Source organism: Xyrauchen texanus, chromosome 43, assembly GCF_025860055.1.
Source record: "Xyrauchen texanus isolate HMW12.3.18 chromosome 43, RBS_HiC_50CHRs, whole genome shotgun sequence".
NCBI classification, from domain to species: domain Eukaryota; kingdom Metazoa; phylum Chordata; class Actinopteri; order Cypriniformes; family Catostomidae; genus Xyrauchen; species Xyrauchen texanus.
Window position 1 is genome coordinate 20,406,998 of NC_068318.1, and position 17,259 is coordinate 20,424,256.

The 17,259-nt window shown below is 36.9% G+C and overlaps 2 protein-coding genes across 3 annotated transcripts in view; one reads left to right on the plus strand and one right to left on the minus strand.

Moving 5' to 3' along the window:
• Positions 1-4,963: 4,963 nt before the first annotated feature.
• LOC127635554 (peptidyl-tRNA hydrolase 2, mitochondrial-like) lies at positions 4,964-8,447 on the plus strand. Of its 2 annotated transcripts, XM_052115659.1 has the most exons (3): positions 4,964-5,060; positions 5,591-5,662; positions 6,937-8,447. In XM_052115659.1, the coding sequence occupies exon 3, from the start codon at positions 6,945-6,947 to the stop codon at positions 7,461-7,463; it is 519 nt and encodes a 172-aa protein (XP_051971619.1). In that variant the 5' UTR covers positions 4,964-5,060; positions 5,591-5,662; positions 6,937-6,944; the 3' UTR covers positions 7,464-8,447. The 2 variants fall into 2 exon arrangements, with proteins under 2 accessions (XP_051971619.1, XP_051971618.1); XM_052115658.1 differs by lacking the exon at positions 5,591-5,662 and having other exon boundaries at positions 4,971-5,060.
• Positions 8,448-8,642: 195 nt separating this feature from the next.
• The window catches only part of LOC127635545 (clathrin heavy chain 1-like), a 45,982-nt gene continuing 37,365 nt past the window's right edge, over positions 8,643-17,259 (minus strand). Inside the window, exons 18-32 of the mRNA XM_052115639.1 lie at positions 16,902-17,024; positions 15,866-16,011; positions 14,642-14,825; positions 13,854-14,046; positions 13,539-13,696; positions 13,124-13,288; positions 12,905-13,012; positions 12,598-12,765; positions 11,954-12,103; positions 11,362-11,493; positions 11,118-11,228; positions 10,780-10,950; positions 10,411-10,632; positions 10,236-10,311; positions 8,643-9,876 (exon numbers count right to left, since the gene is read on the minus strand). Coding sequence (XP_051971599.1) covers positions 9,737-9,876; positions 10,236-10,311; positions 10,411-10,632; positions 10,780-10,950; positions 11,118-11,228; positions 11,362-11,493; positions 11,954-12,103; positions 12,598-12,765; positions 12,905-13,012; positions 13,124-13,288; positions 13,539-13,696; positions 13,854-14,046; positions 14,642-14,825; positions 15,866-16,011; positions 16,902-17,024 — 2,247 coding nt within the window. The 3' untranslated portion in view covers positions 8,643-9,736. The remainder of the gene's footprint in view (positions 9,877-10,235; positions 10,312-10,410; positions 10,633-10,779; positions 10,951-11,117; positions 11,229-11,361; positions 11,494-11,953; positions 12,104-12,597; positions 12,766-12,904; positions 13,013-13,123; positions 13,289-13,538; positions 13,697-13,853; positions 14,047-14,641; positions 14,826-15,865; positions 16,012-16,901; positions 17,025-17,259) is intronic.

Below are 17,259 nucleotides of genomic sequence, written 5' to 3' on the forward strand. Positions count from 1 at the left end.
GAAAAACAGAAAAATATCTTAGCTCAGTAGGTCCTTAAAATGCAAGTGAATAGTGATTTCTCTTTTGAAGCTCCAAAACGCACAAGCAGTCAGCATAATACGTCACATATACAACTCCAGCTGTTAAATTAATGTCTTCTTCCATCTACCATCACTTTTGGTGTGAAAAATATAAATATTTAAGTACTTATCCACTGAATGAAAAATAGACAGTCAGTAAGAAGAAAGTGGGCAGTAATCGTAATCTTTATTAATAATGAGTTAACTTTATATATTCAAGTGTCGTATGGTTGATGTTTATGCTGACTGTCTGTGATGAGCTTCAAAAGAGAATCACCATCCACTTGCATTTTAAGGACCTACTAAGCTCAGATATTTTTCAAATTTTCTTCAAATGTGTTCTAGTGAAGAAAGAAAGTCATACACATTTGGGATATCATGAAGGTGAGAAAATAATGAGATAATTTTTTAAATCATTTTTGTGTGAACAATCCCTTTAAGTATTTCAGAAACTGTAAGTCAGTGAGTACATTCAAAGAAAGCCTGCAGGGCTGACCTGTGTTTCTAGAGTTCTGATTGTGCAGGTCCCACAGTCCCACTGTTCTTCAAGGAACCTTTACTCTGTCCCATTTTTAGCCATCTCATTATAGATATTCCAGCACCTGAGGGACAGACACAGAGAGAATATCATAATGTTTAAAATGTCTTTTGACTCAAATTAAGAGGGAGAGAAGAGGAAAGAAGACAAAGAGAGAGTCTGCATTCAATTTTGTTCTGTCCTCTCTGTCTTCTTTGCCTCTGATCACTTTGGGGGCTGCAGTTCTCTGCTGTGTTTTGCAGATTACTGTAACCCAATCAAACCAGTGCATAACCCAGAGATATGACCCTCTGCACTTCCAGTGACATCACAGTGCCAACCACAATGTGTAAAGCTAACACCAACAAATCTGCCTGTGCATTTCAATAATTTTTCCAGTGTGGAAACTAAACATGTATCCATTGTCATTAAAGAGATTTCCCCAAAATACTACTCACCCTCATGAATTCCAACTCTGTATGATTTTCTTTCTTTTGTGGAAGCAGAATGTTCACGATGAATTTTCACAATGAAAGTGGTAGTAGTGGAAAGTGGAGTAGTGACCAAGGTCTTACAAGCTTCAAATGACAAAAAAAAACAAAAACACCATAACGTTGTCCATATGACTTTTGTGCTCGATAGACATTCAACAGCTTTGTGTGGCAGTGTCCAAAATTTAAACTGTTATTCACTGAAAATCTTCCCCTCCACCCAAGCTCTCAAATCTCATTTGCATATGCTCAAATTCAAATATATTGTGTCATGATAAGGTCATAAGACACACAGTAACATATGACACACACCATATTGTGATATGTATATGCATTAGTAAGATTTGAGAGCAACTGTGGAGGTGAAGATTTATAGTGAATAGTCACATGTCTTCAGAAGACATGGAATATGATGCATGTATCGTATGTACTACTTACTGTATATGGTGCTTTTTTGTCATTGTATGAAAAAGAGCACCTCTGAGATTCTGGTAAAATTATCCTGCATCCTACAGAAAAGAAACAAAACAGGTCTGGAACAAAATGAGAGTGAGTAAATGATTACAGAATTTTAATTGTTAGGGGATCTATTACTTGTTACAGATACTCTTCACTTTGCAGTGCTGATAAGTTTTTTGTTTTGTTTTTTTTCCAGGAAAACTGGCAATTGTGAATGTATGTGGACAATCCACAATCAGAGCGAGTGTTTGTGCGCTTAACGATCCTCTGGTGATATCTCTCTCTCTCTCTCTCACACACACACACACACACACACACTTAATAGGCCAACAGCATGACAGTCTATATAAAGACTCTCATTCCAGTTACCTACCACACAAAAAAAAAACCTGAGGCCAACCACAAACTCATCAAAAATAGCCTGGGTAAGCACTGTAGAGTTTTGACACCAGAGGAATAAAAATGGCAGTACCATCTAAGTGGAAGGTACATTTATGTTCAAATGCTTTGATGGCAGGCTGTTTATCTTGTACATAATCTTTAAAAACCTCTCTTTTTCTTTTGTTAGTGAAACAAAGCACTGGTAAAACTTTCTATGAAGCCCGTATTTATAATGCATTTTAAATTCATTATAAATTAATTATAATGCATTTGTTATGCCTCATAATACACCTTATAATATACAGTATATTCTATCTTTCAATAATTACTTGTAACTACACAAACAATACATTAAAATACTTACTTATTCATGCTTATATCTTAGAGAATAATGCATTATAACATGACCAATATAAAATGTTATCTTCAGAAGTTGTTATGTATTATATACAGTATATGTATTATGTATTAGGTATGCTTTAAGAAAAGTGACAAAAGCAATGTCTTATAAACATCCATAAGCTATTTTTAAGTGGTTATAAGATATTGCAAGTCAAGACATACAAATTAAGCAAATACAAAAGAACAGCCATTTACAGTAATTAAAATGTTGAGACATTAAGAAAAACACTTGTCAAGGTACGAGGTTTAAACATATCAGTGGCTCTCAAGTGAGGAAAAAGCATGCATGTTGATCACATACTGTATGTGTTAAAATCTTTGTTACTTCTTATACAAAACACACCCAAGAATAATAATAAAAAAAAGTCCAACTGATTCTACAATGGACTCTATATAGAATAAACTGTAATGTTTATGCATATTATTTGGAGGCATAAACACTACAGAACTGCTGATGTCCTTTACTGTATATATGGTACTGTTCAGTCGAATAAAGACAATAACTCAGACATATAGTAAAATCACTTTCCTCAAGTGACTAAACATTTTTAGGGAAATTCAACAAGGAAAGCTTTATAAGTCTCAGTACTTCTCTTAATTAATTATATATTTGATCATTTATTATCTAATATATAATTATCTAATTTATTACCTATGTTCCACTTAAATTACAACTAGTTGGGCAAAATTAAAAATTTCTTAATGTCTCAAAAAGTGTCTTTTCTTTTCTTTTTTTTGTATTCTGTGCATTTGTATATAACTTCCCTTATATACAGTAAGCTTGACTTGTAATATTTAGTACATTACAAGTTAATGTATGACTGTTTATTAGAAAACATTGCTTTTGCCATTTTGCTTAAAGCAGGCCAAGACCCATTATAATGGTAAATGATCACCAAGTTCTTACAACAGTTTACACTATACTGCTTTTATATGACAGCATTTACAAAATTACAGCTGTGTATAAAATTGGATGTTGATTATGTTATAATACATTATATTCTTTATGGTATAACTTTGAAAGGGTTAGGTATTATGTATTATAACTGTAGTGATCATGAGCAGCAAAGCAGGTAAAATCATCTTGTATGTCACAATGAAGGACATAATATCAGTTTGTTGACCGAATGTGTCAGTCTTACACAATCCGGAGTACACCTGCTCTCTCAGGGGTACACAGAGGGTGTAAAACCATGAGAGCTCAGTCTGAAAAACAGTGTCTGGTTTCAAAGCTTCTTTACACTCTTAAATTAGGCTAGGCCTCAAGGGTTCAAGTGCCTAGACAAGGGATTGGGCCCTAATTGTTTGAGAATGGACTGCTGTTAGTGCTACATGCACCTGAACTATTAAAAGTCTATGGCACAGACTTAAAAACCTAGTGAGCTACCTACTTAGAGTATGAGGCTCCTAAAAATCTCTCTAGGTAGGCAGCTCACTAGACAGCCTATATATAGTAAAGCGCATGTGATGTTGTCAGTGTGACAATTTAAAACAATTTCACAATAAAATAAATATAATATAAAGCCTCTGAAACAGGGGTGTCTTTGGTGCTTAGAACTTTTAAAGAAATAAACATGAATAATTATAATTTTCAAAGTATTTTGATAATAGGTTCATTCTAGATATACAGTACACCGATCAGCCACAACATTAAAACCACCTGCCTAATATTGTGTAGATCCCCCTTAAAACAGTGCCAACCTGCATCTCAGAAAAGCATTCTGATATGCTATTCTTCCCACCACAATTGTACAGAGTGGTTATCTGAGTTGCCATAGACTTTGTCAGTTCAAACCAGTCTGGCCATTCTCTGTTGACCTCTCTCATCAACAAGGCATTTCTGTCAACAGAACTGCTGCTCACTGGATGTTGTTTTTTGTTTTTTTGGCACCATTCGGTGTAAATTTTAGAAACTGTTGTGTGTGAAATTCCCAGGAGATCAGCAGTTACTTAAATACTCAAACCAGCCCATCTGGCACCAACAAAGTCTACAGTAACTCAGATAACCACTCTGTTCAACTGTGGTGAGAAAAATAGCATCTCAGAATGCTAGTCTAAGATGCGGGTTGGCGCTGTTTTTGTGGCACGAGGGGGACCTACACAATTTTAGGCAGGTGGTTTTAATGTTGTGGCTGATCGGTGTAAAATTCCACAGGAATTTCAGAAAAAAAAGACAAGGAAAGCACATGGCCCATACAGTGTTATACCCACTTGTCTAAAATCCTGTGCTGACCAGCTGGCCCCCATCTTCACACAGATCTTCAACAGATCACAGAAGCAGTGTGAAGTTCCCTGCTGCTTCAAACACTCCACCATCACCTAGTCCCAAAGAAACTCAAAATCATAGGACTTGATTACAGACCGTCACTCTCGCCTGTGGTCATGAAGTCATTTGAGAGACTGGTGTTGGCCCACCTGAAGGACATAACTGGACTCTTTCTGGATCCCCTTCAATTTGCTTATCAAGCAAACAGGTCTTTGGATGATGTAGTCAACATCGGATTGCATTATATCCTGCAACACCTTTCTGACAGACAGACAGACAGACAGACAGAATAAATGAATGCATGTGAAATTGCCTTAGCAGGAATTAACTTGTTTTAGTTCTGACGGTCATACCGCAATAACCAGTGTATACGCGCACCACGAAATATAGGTGCGGCTAGTTTGACCGCTCATTTCGAAGTGGCGGCTGGCTTGACCGCAGTCTCAGACGAGAGCTCCAGCCTCGCGAGCGTGTATGCCACCAGGTGAAACTACGCACTTTGATTTCAACTTTGTAAATACTAAAATGTTTAATTCTCTGCTGTGACGCATATTTAAAATGCATTTATTTGAGCAGCACCACGGTCATCACAAATCGTCAATTAAACCCATTGTCGACGGTTTTTGTGAATTTTGAAGATTTGTGATGGCCGTGATGCAGCTCAAATAAACTGATTATAAAATGTTTTTTTTTATTGCACCTACCTGCAAAACCTACACGTCAAATATACATCACAAGTTATGAAGAAAAGTGTATTGGAGAAAGGCATGGATTTTACTGGCTAATAATCAATAGAATCTGTTATGTTACATTTGGAAGGTTGTGTTCAATTAAATCTGAGCACATATTAATCCATTTGAACGTCTTGATTCTTGTTTTGACTTTAAAAGTCACACCAGTGGACAGCACGGTGGCATTATGCGTCCTGCTATACAAATTGTGACAGTGCATTATTATTTGTGCATATTTTAAGTAACGCGGTTGTTTCTTTAAACACGTGACGTCATCGTTAAGCGACGGCGTGAAGAAGCGGCTCGTGTGGGGAATTTGCAGGACACTTCAGGCTGCTAATAATTTGTATATCTGGTGAGTTTGATTTCAACGGATTGGAAATTTTAGAAAATGTATGCACATTTGTTATATGTGTATTTTTTTAAAATTGTATTTCGATGTAAACCGGTTCAACCTTACTGGTTTATGCCATTTTAAAAGCTCTGAACACGTTTTAGCTTGGTTAGTCAAGCCTGTTAAAATCATAGTCGAACGATTCAGGAATCTTAGATCTGTGTATGTGCAGAGGGTGATTAATTTTCCAGAATGTACGTATCTTAAAGGGATAGCTGACCACAAATTGATGTGTATGACTTTCTTTCTTCTGCTGAACACAAACAACGATTTTTAGAAGAATGATTCAGCTATCTAGGTCTATACAATGCAAGTGAATGGTGATCAGACCTTTTGTAGCTCAAAAAATTATATAAAGGAAACAAAAGTAAGTTGAAGTAAATCTTCTTAACCGAAATAATAGTGGGTGAGAAAAAAAACAAAATGTATTTTAATTCGTAAATCCCCTCTTTCTGAAAGTCACATGTGGGCCTGTTGAGTTTCACGTTCACGTCTGAAATTTATCTGAAAATTTAGAGTATAAAAGGACTTAAATATTGTTCTGTTTCACACATACACCTATTATATTGATTCTGAAGATATGGTTTACTTTTGTTTCATTTTGAGCTACAAAGGTCTGATCACTATTCACTTGCATTGTATAGACCTACAGAGCTGAGATATTTTTCTAAAAATCTTTGTTCTGCCGAATAAATTGTCATACACGTTTAGGATGGCATGAGTGTGAGTAAATTATGACAATTTTCATTTTGAGTGAACTACCTTTTGAATATATATATATATATATATTTACATACTGCAAGCTGCAGGTTATGTACATACAATACAATTTACAACGATACTGCCATTGTTTTGGACTATTCTTCATAGTACTTTGGAGTACCATAATAATTACCATAGTATGTGATGATAATCATTTACTACCAAGGTGTATTTATATCAATGTTATATGGTAGTATTGTCATCTGATTCCATCACTGTACCATGGTATTGCCATGATAAGTTTTTTAATGGTAGTTACTGCCAAAATAATGCAATCCCATTGCAATTGTGACTCCTATATAATTTTAATTTAATACAGGATTTCCTTTTAGAATCTTTAAATATTTATGACAGTGGTGGATAATCCCAAATCACTGCAGTTTTATTCTACAATCTACAACAGTTAGAACCATGGTAAACTTTTATAAGGATAGAGAACTGAATTAACATCACTAATCTTTGTCTTAAATCAGATTTCAGGATGGAGTCTCTATTTGGATCTGTTGGTTTGGGTATACTGGCAGGTGTAGGCTGTGGGATCTTGCTTGGGTGGCACCTTTGTGGGCAGTTTGGTAGATCATCCCACAATATGAAGGCAGCTTTAGGAAGCAGCAGCGGCAGTGAGAGCAGCGTGATGGGCGAGAGCGGAGAGTTCAAAATGATCTTGGTTGTCCGAACAGATCTGAAGATGGGCAAGGGCAAAGTGGCTGCCCAGTGCTCTCACGCTGCAGTGTCTGCATACAAACAAGTCCAGCGCAGAAACCCAGAGCTCTTGAAACAATGGGAGTACTGCGGGCAGCCGAAAGTGGTGGTGAAGGCTCCAGATGAGGACTGTTTGCTCGAGCTGCTGACCCATGCTAAAGTGGTTGGGCTGCCGGTCAGTTTGATCCAAGATGCTGGAAGAACCCAAATCGCACCAGGGTCACAGACTGTGCTTGGTGTGGGACCCGGACCAGCAGATCTCATTGACAAAGTGACCGGACACCTAAAACTATATTAAATGATACCAAATAAAGCAGCTATTGGACTAAAATGGGACTAAAGTTGTCATGAAGGTGGACAGTTTTGACCAATCCTAGATATTGTAGTTTTTATACAAAGGAGGAAGATTAGAAAGATGCAAGGGGAGTGAAGGGATAAAATGACACAGGTTAATTTATAATTTGACCATTTATTTTTAAGTAAACAGTTCATCATTGAACAGGAGTACATTTGTTTTGTCATAAGTATATGTACAGAAAGGGGCTATTTGAGTGAAGTTATTTGGGAATCTCATTTATATATCCAAAACACACCCCTGGTACCCAATGGAGTAAAATACAATTGTTTGGTAAACTTTGAGATAAATTACCTGCTTTTTGAAGTGGATAGCCACTTATGCCTTTGCCAATATGAACATTTTACTGACCATACTATTAAATAAACTTCAAAATGTCGTCTTATGAAGTCAGTGGTGAGTATAAAAGGAATAGGAAAATAAAATTTTTAATTCTCTCATTACTGACTTGAACTTATGCCATCTCAGATGTGTATGACTTTCTTCTGCAGAACATAAAGGTTTTTAAAGAATTTCTCAGCTCTGTTTGTCCATTCAATGCAAGTTAATGGTGGCCAGAACTTCAAAGGTCCAGAAAGCATGTAAAGGCAGCATTAAACAATCCATAGTTAAATCGATATATTCAGAATATATATGGGTGAGAAACAGGTCAATGTACAAGCCCTTTTTTACTATAAATGTGAACTTTCACTTCCGCATTATTATTCTTTTGTTTTTGGCTATACACATTCATGCATATTGCCACCTATCAGGAAAGAGAATTTATAGTAAAAAAAAAAAAAAAGTGCTTAAATATGCATTTTTTTTTTCTCACCCACACCATCATAGAGCTTTTGAAGACATTACTTTTATGCGCTTTTTGGAGCTTCAAAGTTTTGGTCACCATTCACTCACTGAATAGACCTTGAAAGCAGAGATATTCTTCTTAAAAGCTTAATATGTGGTCTGCAGAAGGAAGTCTGGGATGGCACGAGGGTGAGTAAATGAGAACATTTTCATTTGAGTTGGGGCAGGAAATATAAAGCAACAGAAATACCAGTAAGACTAAGGAGTGTCTGATTGAAAAGAACACATGGCACGTAAAGCTGCTTTTACACCAAATATTTCTTGATAAACAAGAAGCCTTTATTTATTTGGGGGGGGGGGGGGTTGTTCTTTGAGCACAATCAGATCACTACAGTACGTGTATGATCAATCTGAACTCAGTCAAATCAGAGTATAGGACACACAGGAAGTTCTTTTTTTTTATTTTTTTTTTTACCAAATTTCCATTCATGATTTCTCTTTTCAAATAAAAGGTCAATTGAGTTAAGTAATTGGACATAACTGGCAGGATAAACTGGCTTTCTATTCTCACTTCGGTTCCAGTGACCTAAACATCACAACAATCAGCATACACACACACACTGCAGCACAGAGAGGTAAGGTTAGTAAAATACACACAGGTGTGGACAGCCGCATATATCTATCTATATATATATATATATATTTTAATTATTATCCCCCCTCAAATGGTCCACACAATGAGCACGGGTTACTACACAACAGAAAGTATGTCTTTCATATGGATAACAAAATGACAAGACAATTTATCTGGAGAACCTGCATAGGTGAACAAATAAAAATTGCATGAATGAATTTCAAATAAACTTTATATATATATTGAGAGCTACACACCCCCATGGAATTACTGGTATGAATTAGTGTTTGTTTGTGGAAGCGGTAGTTACACTTTCAAACATTCCTTTATTTTCTTTCCTGGAATATACAACAGTTAAATGCAGACAGACTGAACAACTGTTGACACATCGAAATTAAGTGATACATTGGTTGTCATCGAGTGCAAATCAGATTGTTTGTATTTTTAATTAAGCTGACTTGCTTCTCCCACAAGTCTTCTCATTGTACACACACCATTCCCCTTAATTCGACAGATAAAAGTGACAAAATTAAATTTAGTAGATATTTGGAATGTGAAAAAAATAATCCTTGATGAAATCTGACAATATAGTAATAAAGTCCTTCATGATGGTATAAAGAAAACAAGAACAATATATATATATATAAAAAAAAAAGTAAAAAGTAAAACATTTGCTCAAATCCTTTATAAGCAAAAAGTGGTAGAGTCGGACAGGTGGAGGACTGCGGGAGAGGTAAGGATGCTGGACCGAACCAAGCGGCAGCAGGGAGAGGGAGAAAACGGAAGTGACATGTCCTTACACGCCATAACCGAAACCTGGCTGGGCCTGAGGAGCCTGGGGGTAGCCCCCGGGTGCTGCTGTGTACCCATAGCCGTAGGGCTGCTGTGGGGGGACGGCCACACTGGGGCCTGCTGTCAGCATCAGCTGAGGTGTGCCTAAAGAAAAGGAGATGTCAAGATAAAGCCTGGTGTATAATGTTACGATTTTACCATCTGAGACAAATTTCAGGAATCAAAAAATGTTTCGCCATTCCCCATGGGCGATTAATCTTAAAGGAATTTTCAAAGTTAAGATCAATTGACAGCATTTGTGTAATAATGTTGATTACCACAAAAATTAAGTTTGACCTGTCCCTACTAAATTCAAGGTTACAGTGAGGCACTTACATTGGAACTGAATGGGGCCCTTTTTTGAAGGGTTAAAAATGGATGAAATGTGAAGCTTATTATTTTATAAGAGCATTTACATTAGGGATGGGATGATAAATCGAAGCAACTTGATTTAAGTTATTTACCATAAACAATGGGTTGAGTCTCTGTCGCCTGCTCCTCCTCTTTCCTTAAAGACTCAGAGGTCTCTAGCTTATCCACCTAAAATCACAAGAGAGAAATAAGTTTTAGGAGGGTCAGTCTGTGAATGGAAATTTGATATACATTTTTACTCGTTTTAGATTAGGAGTGTGTCATTACCTTGCTGAGGTATTCCCTCATCACCTGGATGAAGTAAGGCATGGCAAAGTCCATGATGTTGTGCCTCCATGCCGTCTCCATAACCACGTCAGGCCTGAGCAGGTCGTAGCAGGAGAAGAGGCAGGCGGCGAAACACTCTTTCTTGTCTTCCTGTAGGAACCACTGCAGAAGCTCCTCTGCCAGCTCAGTGTCCTTCGATTCCGACGCATACTGCATAGCATCCTGGATAGAGGACGAATGAATCAGTCATGAATAAGATCAAGCATCTGTGCACCATTTCTCACTTAAATTAGTGTTAGATGTATTGACGGAGTTCATGTTGAAGTGCTGGCAACTGCTCATCCATCCATCCATCCATCTACTGCTGACCTTGTAGAGTTTGTCTTTCTTGCACAGCTCCACGCTCTGTTTCCATCGGTTGTTGCCCTTGAAGAGGTAAGCAGCGATCCTCCTGAACTCGATCAGCTCGTGTTTCTCCAGACGCTGAGCCAACGAGATGTTGTCGAAGTTATCGTATGCGTCTATAGATGTCCTGAGTGCCTGTGGACATGATAGAGGTTATTTTCACTGTTAATAATGCTAAATTCTTGGTCAAGTATACATAAGGCTTATGGTGCGACTTTTAAGCAACTTTGTGGTGCAATATTCAATTATTTTTTTATAATCAAGCAGAACCAAAGGATTGAATAACAGTTTTGATGCCTGACCTGATAATCTTCCTCTGAGATGAAGAGGTTGTTAAGTGCTTCATTGACAGACTTGTTGTTGTGGTTTTGTACTGATCGAAGGTAAGGCTTCACGAGAGGAAGCTGCTTAACCTGGAGTAAAGAAAAAAGCATGTAAGAGGAAAAACCTTCCTAATTTTGTAGTAGTGTAGATTAAAACATGTTAAATGTTAAACCACTGCTTGGTGACTGTCCCAAAAGCTTTTCAGCATGAAAGTTTCTTTACCTTGCTGAAGAAGTTGACGGCCCGTGAGTGATCCAGTCTTGGGGAAAGAACTATGAGCAGATCGTTTAGTAACAAGGGCTTGAACTCCAGATAAAACTGGATTGCTTTGTAGTACAGTTCCACATTGGCCACCTAAACAAGACAAGAAACAGGATCACTGTAATAAATCTGAATTTGAGGATCAAACCACAAACTTAACAATAAGGTTCTATTTGTTAACAACATTAGATAACATGTGCTAACAATGAACAACACCTATTCGGCATTTATTAATCTTGGCTAATGTTACATTTTAACATATACCAATAAATTTTTTAAATATAAAGTTGTATTTGTTAACATTAGTTAATGCACAATGAACTAACAATGGAATATTGTATTTGTATTAACGAACACAAAAATGTATAAATGCAGCAAAAATATATATTTAATTGTTCATCATACATAATACATTAACTAATGAATGGAACCTTATTGTAAAGTGTTACACAAGTTTTATTTTCAGTGAATTGGATTATATATGTAGTAGCTCAACCGTAAGATTGATGACATCAGTGAGACAGAGGCATTCTGAAAAGCACTTGACCTTTACCTTTGTGATGATGTCCTTGAACTGTCCTTCTTTCCAGGCATCTGAGGGATGGCTCATCATGGTGATGATGGCATTGTCAAACTCTTCATATTTGTCATAGAGAAACACAAGTTCTGCCCACAGGTGAGCCTGCTCTGCTGCCCTAAGCACCTGTTTCAAGGAAAGAAAGAAGAGCAGAAAGCAATAAAGAAAGGAGATGGAAAGATGATTAGATCAGACAGACTTTGTAACATCTGTGCATCAGAAATGATGATACTTAGTTCATCCCTTTGGAGAATATCTGCTTACACACTAAACTAAATTATAGCTGGAGGGGGATGATGGGAGGGGAAATTAACTGCTCTCTTAAGCACAACAATATATGTTCTGCTGTTTGACAGAGCTGAGCAAGGGACAATTAAATTTCAAAGGCAAATGAAATGAAACATGAAAGCTTAAAGTCTGATTAATGCATTACTTTTATTTTTAATGATATGTCAGCATCAAAAGCTATTTTCATGTCAAGATCAAAGTGGTTTAAGAAAGAAAAACAAATAAACTTCTTTTAAGTTTGATTAACTGCTTTTAAATTGTAGTCTGTAGCAAAACATCTAAAAGAAAAGAGAATAATCAATAACAAATTATCCACAATAACGGTTATGTACCTTTGGAATGTTGACTCTGGACCAGAAGAGTTCCAGGTGTTCCCTCATTTTTTGTGGTTTAAATTTAGAATACAGGATGGCCAGCTCGGTGAACATGCCCATGTGAGCACGCTCCAACCCCAGTGCTGCCTCCAGCATGGTGATCAGCTCCTCAAAGTACCCATGGTCCTAAAGACAACACATAAAAAGCATAAGATCTCAATTTCAATATAGAAACAAATATATATATTTATCTAACTGGTCTCACTCTTAGCCTCAAAAGGAAGATCTGTTAGTTGAAGAATATGTTTTGGAGGTTCAGACTTGCCTGATAGAAGTTGATGAGCTCTTCAAGTTCATCAGCATGGACCACAATGTGAAGGCCACACATCTGAGCCAGTCTAAACTCTTTTCCATCCACACATGCAAAGCACACCTACAAACACATTACAATTTCAAGTAGGGGGCATTTATCTCAGTTGGGTGCCTTACTGAAACTAATTTGACTGATTACTCTGTTTCCTTAGTCTAGATTTAATTATCTCACCTCCTTCCATGTGCGGGTGCTATTAGCCTTTCGGGCACCATCCACAGCGGCCTGATACTCGCCCAGGTGAACCAGTGTGGAAGCCAAGCGGCCAAAGTTTGAGACGTTATTGTAGAGAAGCTTGGCTGCATCATACATCTTCTCATCATAGCAACGATCACCAACCTATGACCAAAAATAAAAATAGTGAATTGTACATTTCATGCTTTACTTCTTGTGATAGCTAAACAATATCAACACTCTTAATCAGCTGCCACAGTAATATGTAAAAATATAAGCTAAGTTGGAGCAACTCCTTCATGCGGACATCAACAGTGCTTATCAACAGAATGAAAATGTCTCTTAAACCCTAGTTTAATCTGTTCAATTATTACTCTCTTCTGACAGAAGCCTATAGGAATCATATCATCATTACCTGCTGTATGTGTGCATTATTTGGCCCATTTATAAACTCCTCCAGTTCGGCGAGACGGTTGGTTTTGGCCAGTGCAAATATCAGCTCAGTCTCCACATATGACTCTCTGGCCTTCTTTCTGGCCATCTGTAGAAACTTCACCAGGTCCTCCCAGTTACCTGAGGTGGGAAACAGAATTAACCAATACAGAATCAGAGAATGATGTCCATTATTAATGACCTGAAAAGTATAGGACAGATTTTTGTTCCTCATCAAGATTTAGCATGGAAGTTACTGTGAAAAGAAGTAAAGTAACTTAAACTGAAGTGCCCATACCACTCTGGTCAGCAGCCTGAACCACCTCCATGTAAGCAGAGGGGTCATCAGCCTTGATGTAGGAGTCAATGGCTTCTTTGACCAGACCCTTCTGCAGCTGAGCCTTAGCCAGCTGGCTCCACACTGCAGGTTCATTACAGCGCTCTGCAAACTCATACGCCCGATCCAAATTACCAATATGTTCGATCAGAACCTGCAGATGAGAGGATGGAGGGTAAAAGGCAGTTATGATATGATAACTACAGAGCGGGATGGCCGATAAATATAAGGCTAATACATTTTAATTATAGCAACTGAGACGTTCACAAGAAACTATGTTTACACAAACTATTTAAATTCACAAATGTTTTGGTCAGCCTTAAGTTAAGATAAGGTAAGGTTATGGAACTGATCCAAGGGAGAGCCAAAACTTAATTGGCCAAGCGGGCACAGTTATTTATAAAATTGCTATATAACGGCCGATTTATTGTGTGGCCGATATACATGTCCATCACCAGTTATTGCTGGGGAGTAAAAGCAGTTCAGGGAACGAAAACTAAAACAAACAACATATTTTGCAGAATGTAACGGAAAAAGGAACGAAATCCCTTTCAATTGTTCCGGTGTAAAAACATTATTTAAAATGCTGGTAACCGGTTAATAACCAGTTAATTTTGTTCTGGCAGAGAGGTAAATGTAGACAAAAAGGAAGGGAACAATATACTGGACACAACCTTACTGGTTAAACCACAACACAAGTTAAATTTGTTGCATTTGGCTCAACGATTTGTTTATTTAACACCATGTACCTGAACTGCAGAGGTGTTGACATCAAACTTTCTGAAGATAGCAAAGGCCTCCTCGAACAGCTCACTGCTGATGGCAATGTTAGCGATATCTGGGGCGTCGTAATTGTCCAGGCGGTTGATGTATTCCATGACGCGTGTGCGGTCAGCTTTGATGGCTGTAAGGATGAGCAGGTTCTGCAGGTTTCTAGGAATGGAACAAGGTTCAGATTTAACGTAAAACTGAAGTTGAATTATTTGATTGATTGAAGTTTATTTCGAGCAAAATAAAATAAATAATATATACATATATATTAACACACACACACAAATAAAAAAATAAAAATAACATAGCACAGCTTATCTCCCATATACATAGATGTAAATATATATACACACATATTATTTACACTTACAATAATAGTTGCTCGAAAGGGAGTAGAAAGAAGTATAACTTATTTACTCCCACCCCCAATTCCTTCCCATATATTACCCCATATATCCGCTGCCATTAACAGTTAAATAAATAATAATTTATTTGTTTTGATAATATTTATTTGATATTATAGTTTCTTACTATTACATTATGCTATCTCAATAATCACTATAATGCTATATGTTAATCCTCATTATCGTAATCATTTAAATATGTCCCGATATCTATAATAATCACATCATATATAAAATATAACCATATCCTAGCATATTGTTTAAACATAGTTTTACAATAACAGTAATATCAATAATAATTAATAATAATCATTATCATTATTTACTCAGCTATGTACACATATCCCACTCTTTTGTAATTGTGTCACCATTTACAATATCAAGATAAATAAATAGGAACCGTTTATAATCCTAAATACTTAAGTTTATTTTACCATAACCAGTACCCCTCCCAATCACAAACACAAGAGCACCCAGATCCCTCACTCAGTCTCATATTTGATCAACACCATTTCTTTAAATTTGAATTGGCGAATATTTGGGCATTGCTTGAACTGTATCCCCAAACCATTCCAAAGTCTGACACCATACACAGACACACACAAGCTTTTCCTGGTGGTTCTCACTGCCTGGACTTTAAAGTTTTCACTTTAAAGTTTTCAATTATATTTATAAAGATGTGCAAGTCTTTTTGGACAAGGAATGAAATGTTCATAGAGGTCAGAATAAACAACAACACAAAAAGCAGAGCAGAAAAGAAAAACTGTTCATATTTTGGAATATTATTGGATTATGCACCTGTGTTCACTGAAAACTGAGTTGTCCAGGACAATCTTTTCCAGCAGTTCAATGAGTTCATTGGGCAGGTCAGCGGTCATGAAGGCCTTGACTGTGACTGACACCTCCTCTGGGTCCTGAGTCTCTGACAGGGCCGTCTGCACCACCTGGCAGATAAATATAACAACTCAAATTATGAATGGGGTAATCAGCACATCAAATTTGACTTGTATTTAGGCAGGTCAAAAGAGGATATGAGACTGAAAGACATATATTACTTGTAATATTGGAGTTAAACTGATAATAAGTAGTCTGTAAACTACACCTCTAAAACATTAGCTTGGTTACAAATCCACATTCGATTGAAAACGATTTTGCTACATTTATGCCTCTCGTCAACACTGAAATGGCTTTTGACCTCCACTAAAAACATAAACTTTAGAAAACGTGCCACATAACCACATTCTTCGTAAAATGACAACTTTAGGAAACTGAAACAAATTTTAAACTTGAAAAAGGATGTTGTATAAGATGCCTAGTTTGGACCAAATTCTAAGGCAGCATCAAGTGTATTCTTCACATGCGTAATGCATTTAGCATACGGACTACTTATAATGAATTCGATACAGAAAAGTGTCAATAATAATAATTACATCTATTTAAAATTGAATATTTCACCCAATATTTGTGAGAGCTATGCATGTTTGTGCTTATTAGAATATTGCGTAATTAGCTTGGCAACATATTCTAATGCCAAACTCTATTGAAATCAACTTTAACCTGAAGAGAGCTACTTGTGTCATGTGCATTAGTGAACAGGACATTCTATTGTAAGTGCAGAGGTTCAAATCAGTCATTTATGAGGCTCTCTGACAGTTAGGATACTGCCTTAGAATTTAGCTGCCTAAATATACAGCAGACAGCTCACAAGGTTTTAGAACTGAGCTAATGTAAGTTAATTTAACATAAGGCATATTTACTCCCTGTAGGGTCCATGTTAATGTACTGCAGGAACTGTGAGAGATGAATGCAACACTCAGCAGATATATATGCACACCTGGTCAATAAGAGGCCTCCTGAAAGGGTTGGTCTCCAGAAGCACACTGGCCCAGAGATCCGGGTCTCTGCGGCGCACCAGATAACGAGACAAGCTCTTGAACAGGGAGTTCTCATTGCACACCTGTGGAGACAAAGTTATTAATAGGCTCTTTGAATTAAAAGTGTGTTATGAATTCAGACATTAGTTCTCCAAGAGAAAAGACCCAAATTGTTGGTACAAAAGATTTTTAAAAACAAAATTTTTAAGACCAAACAATGCCTCTCAATGAACTTTTCATAAGGCGTCTAAAGTATTGTTCTGCGATGACACATCTTTTTTTTCTTTTCGGAAACTATGTTGGTTGGTTTATCTGCAT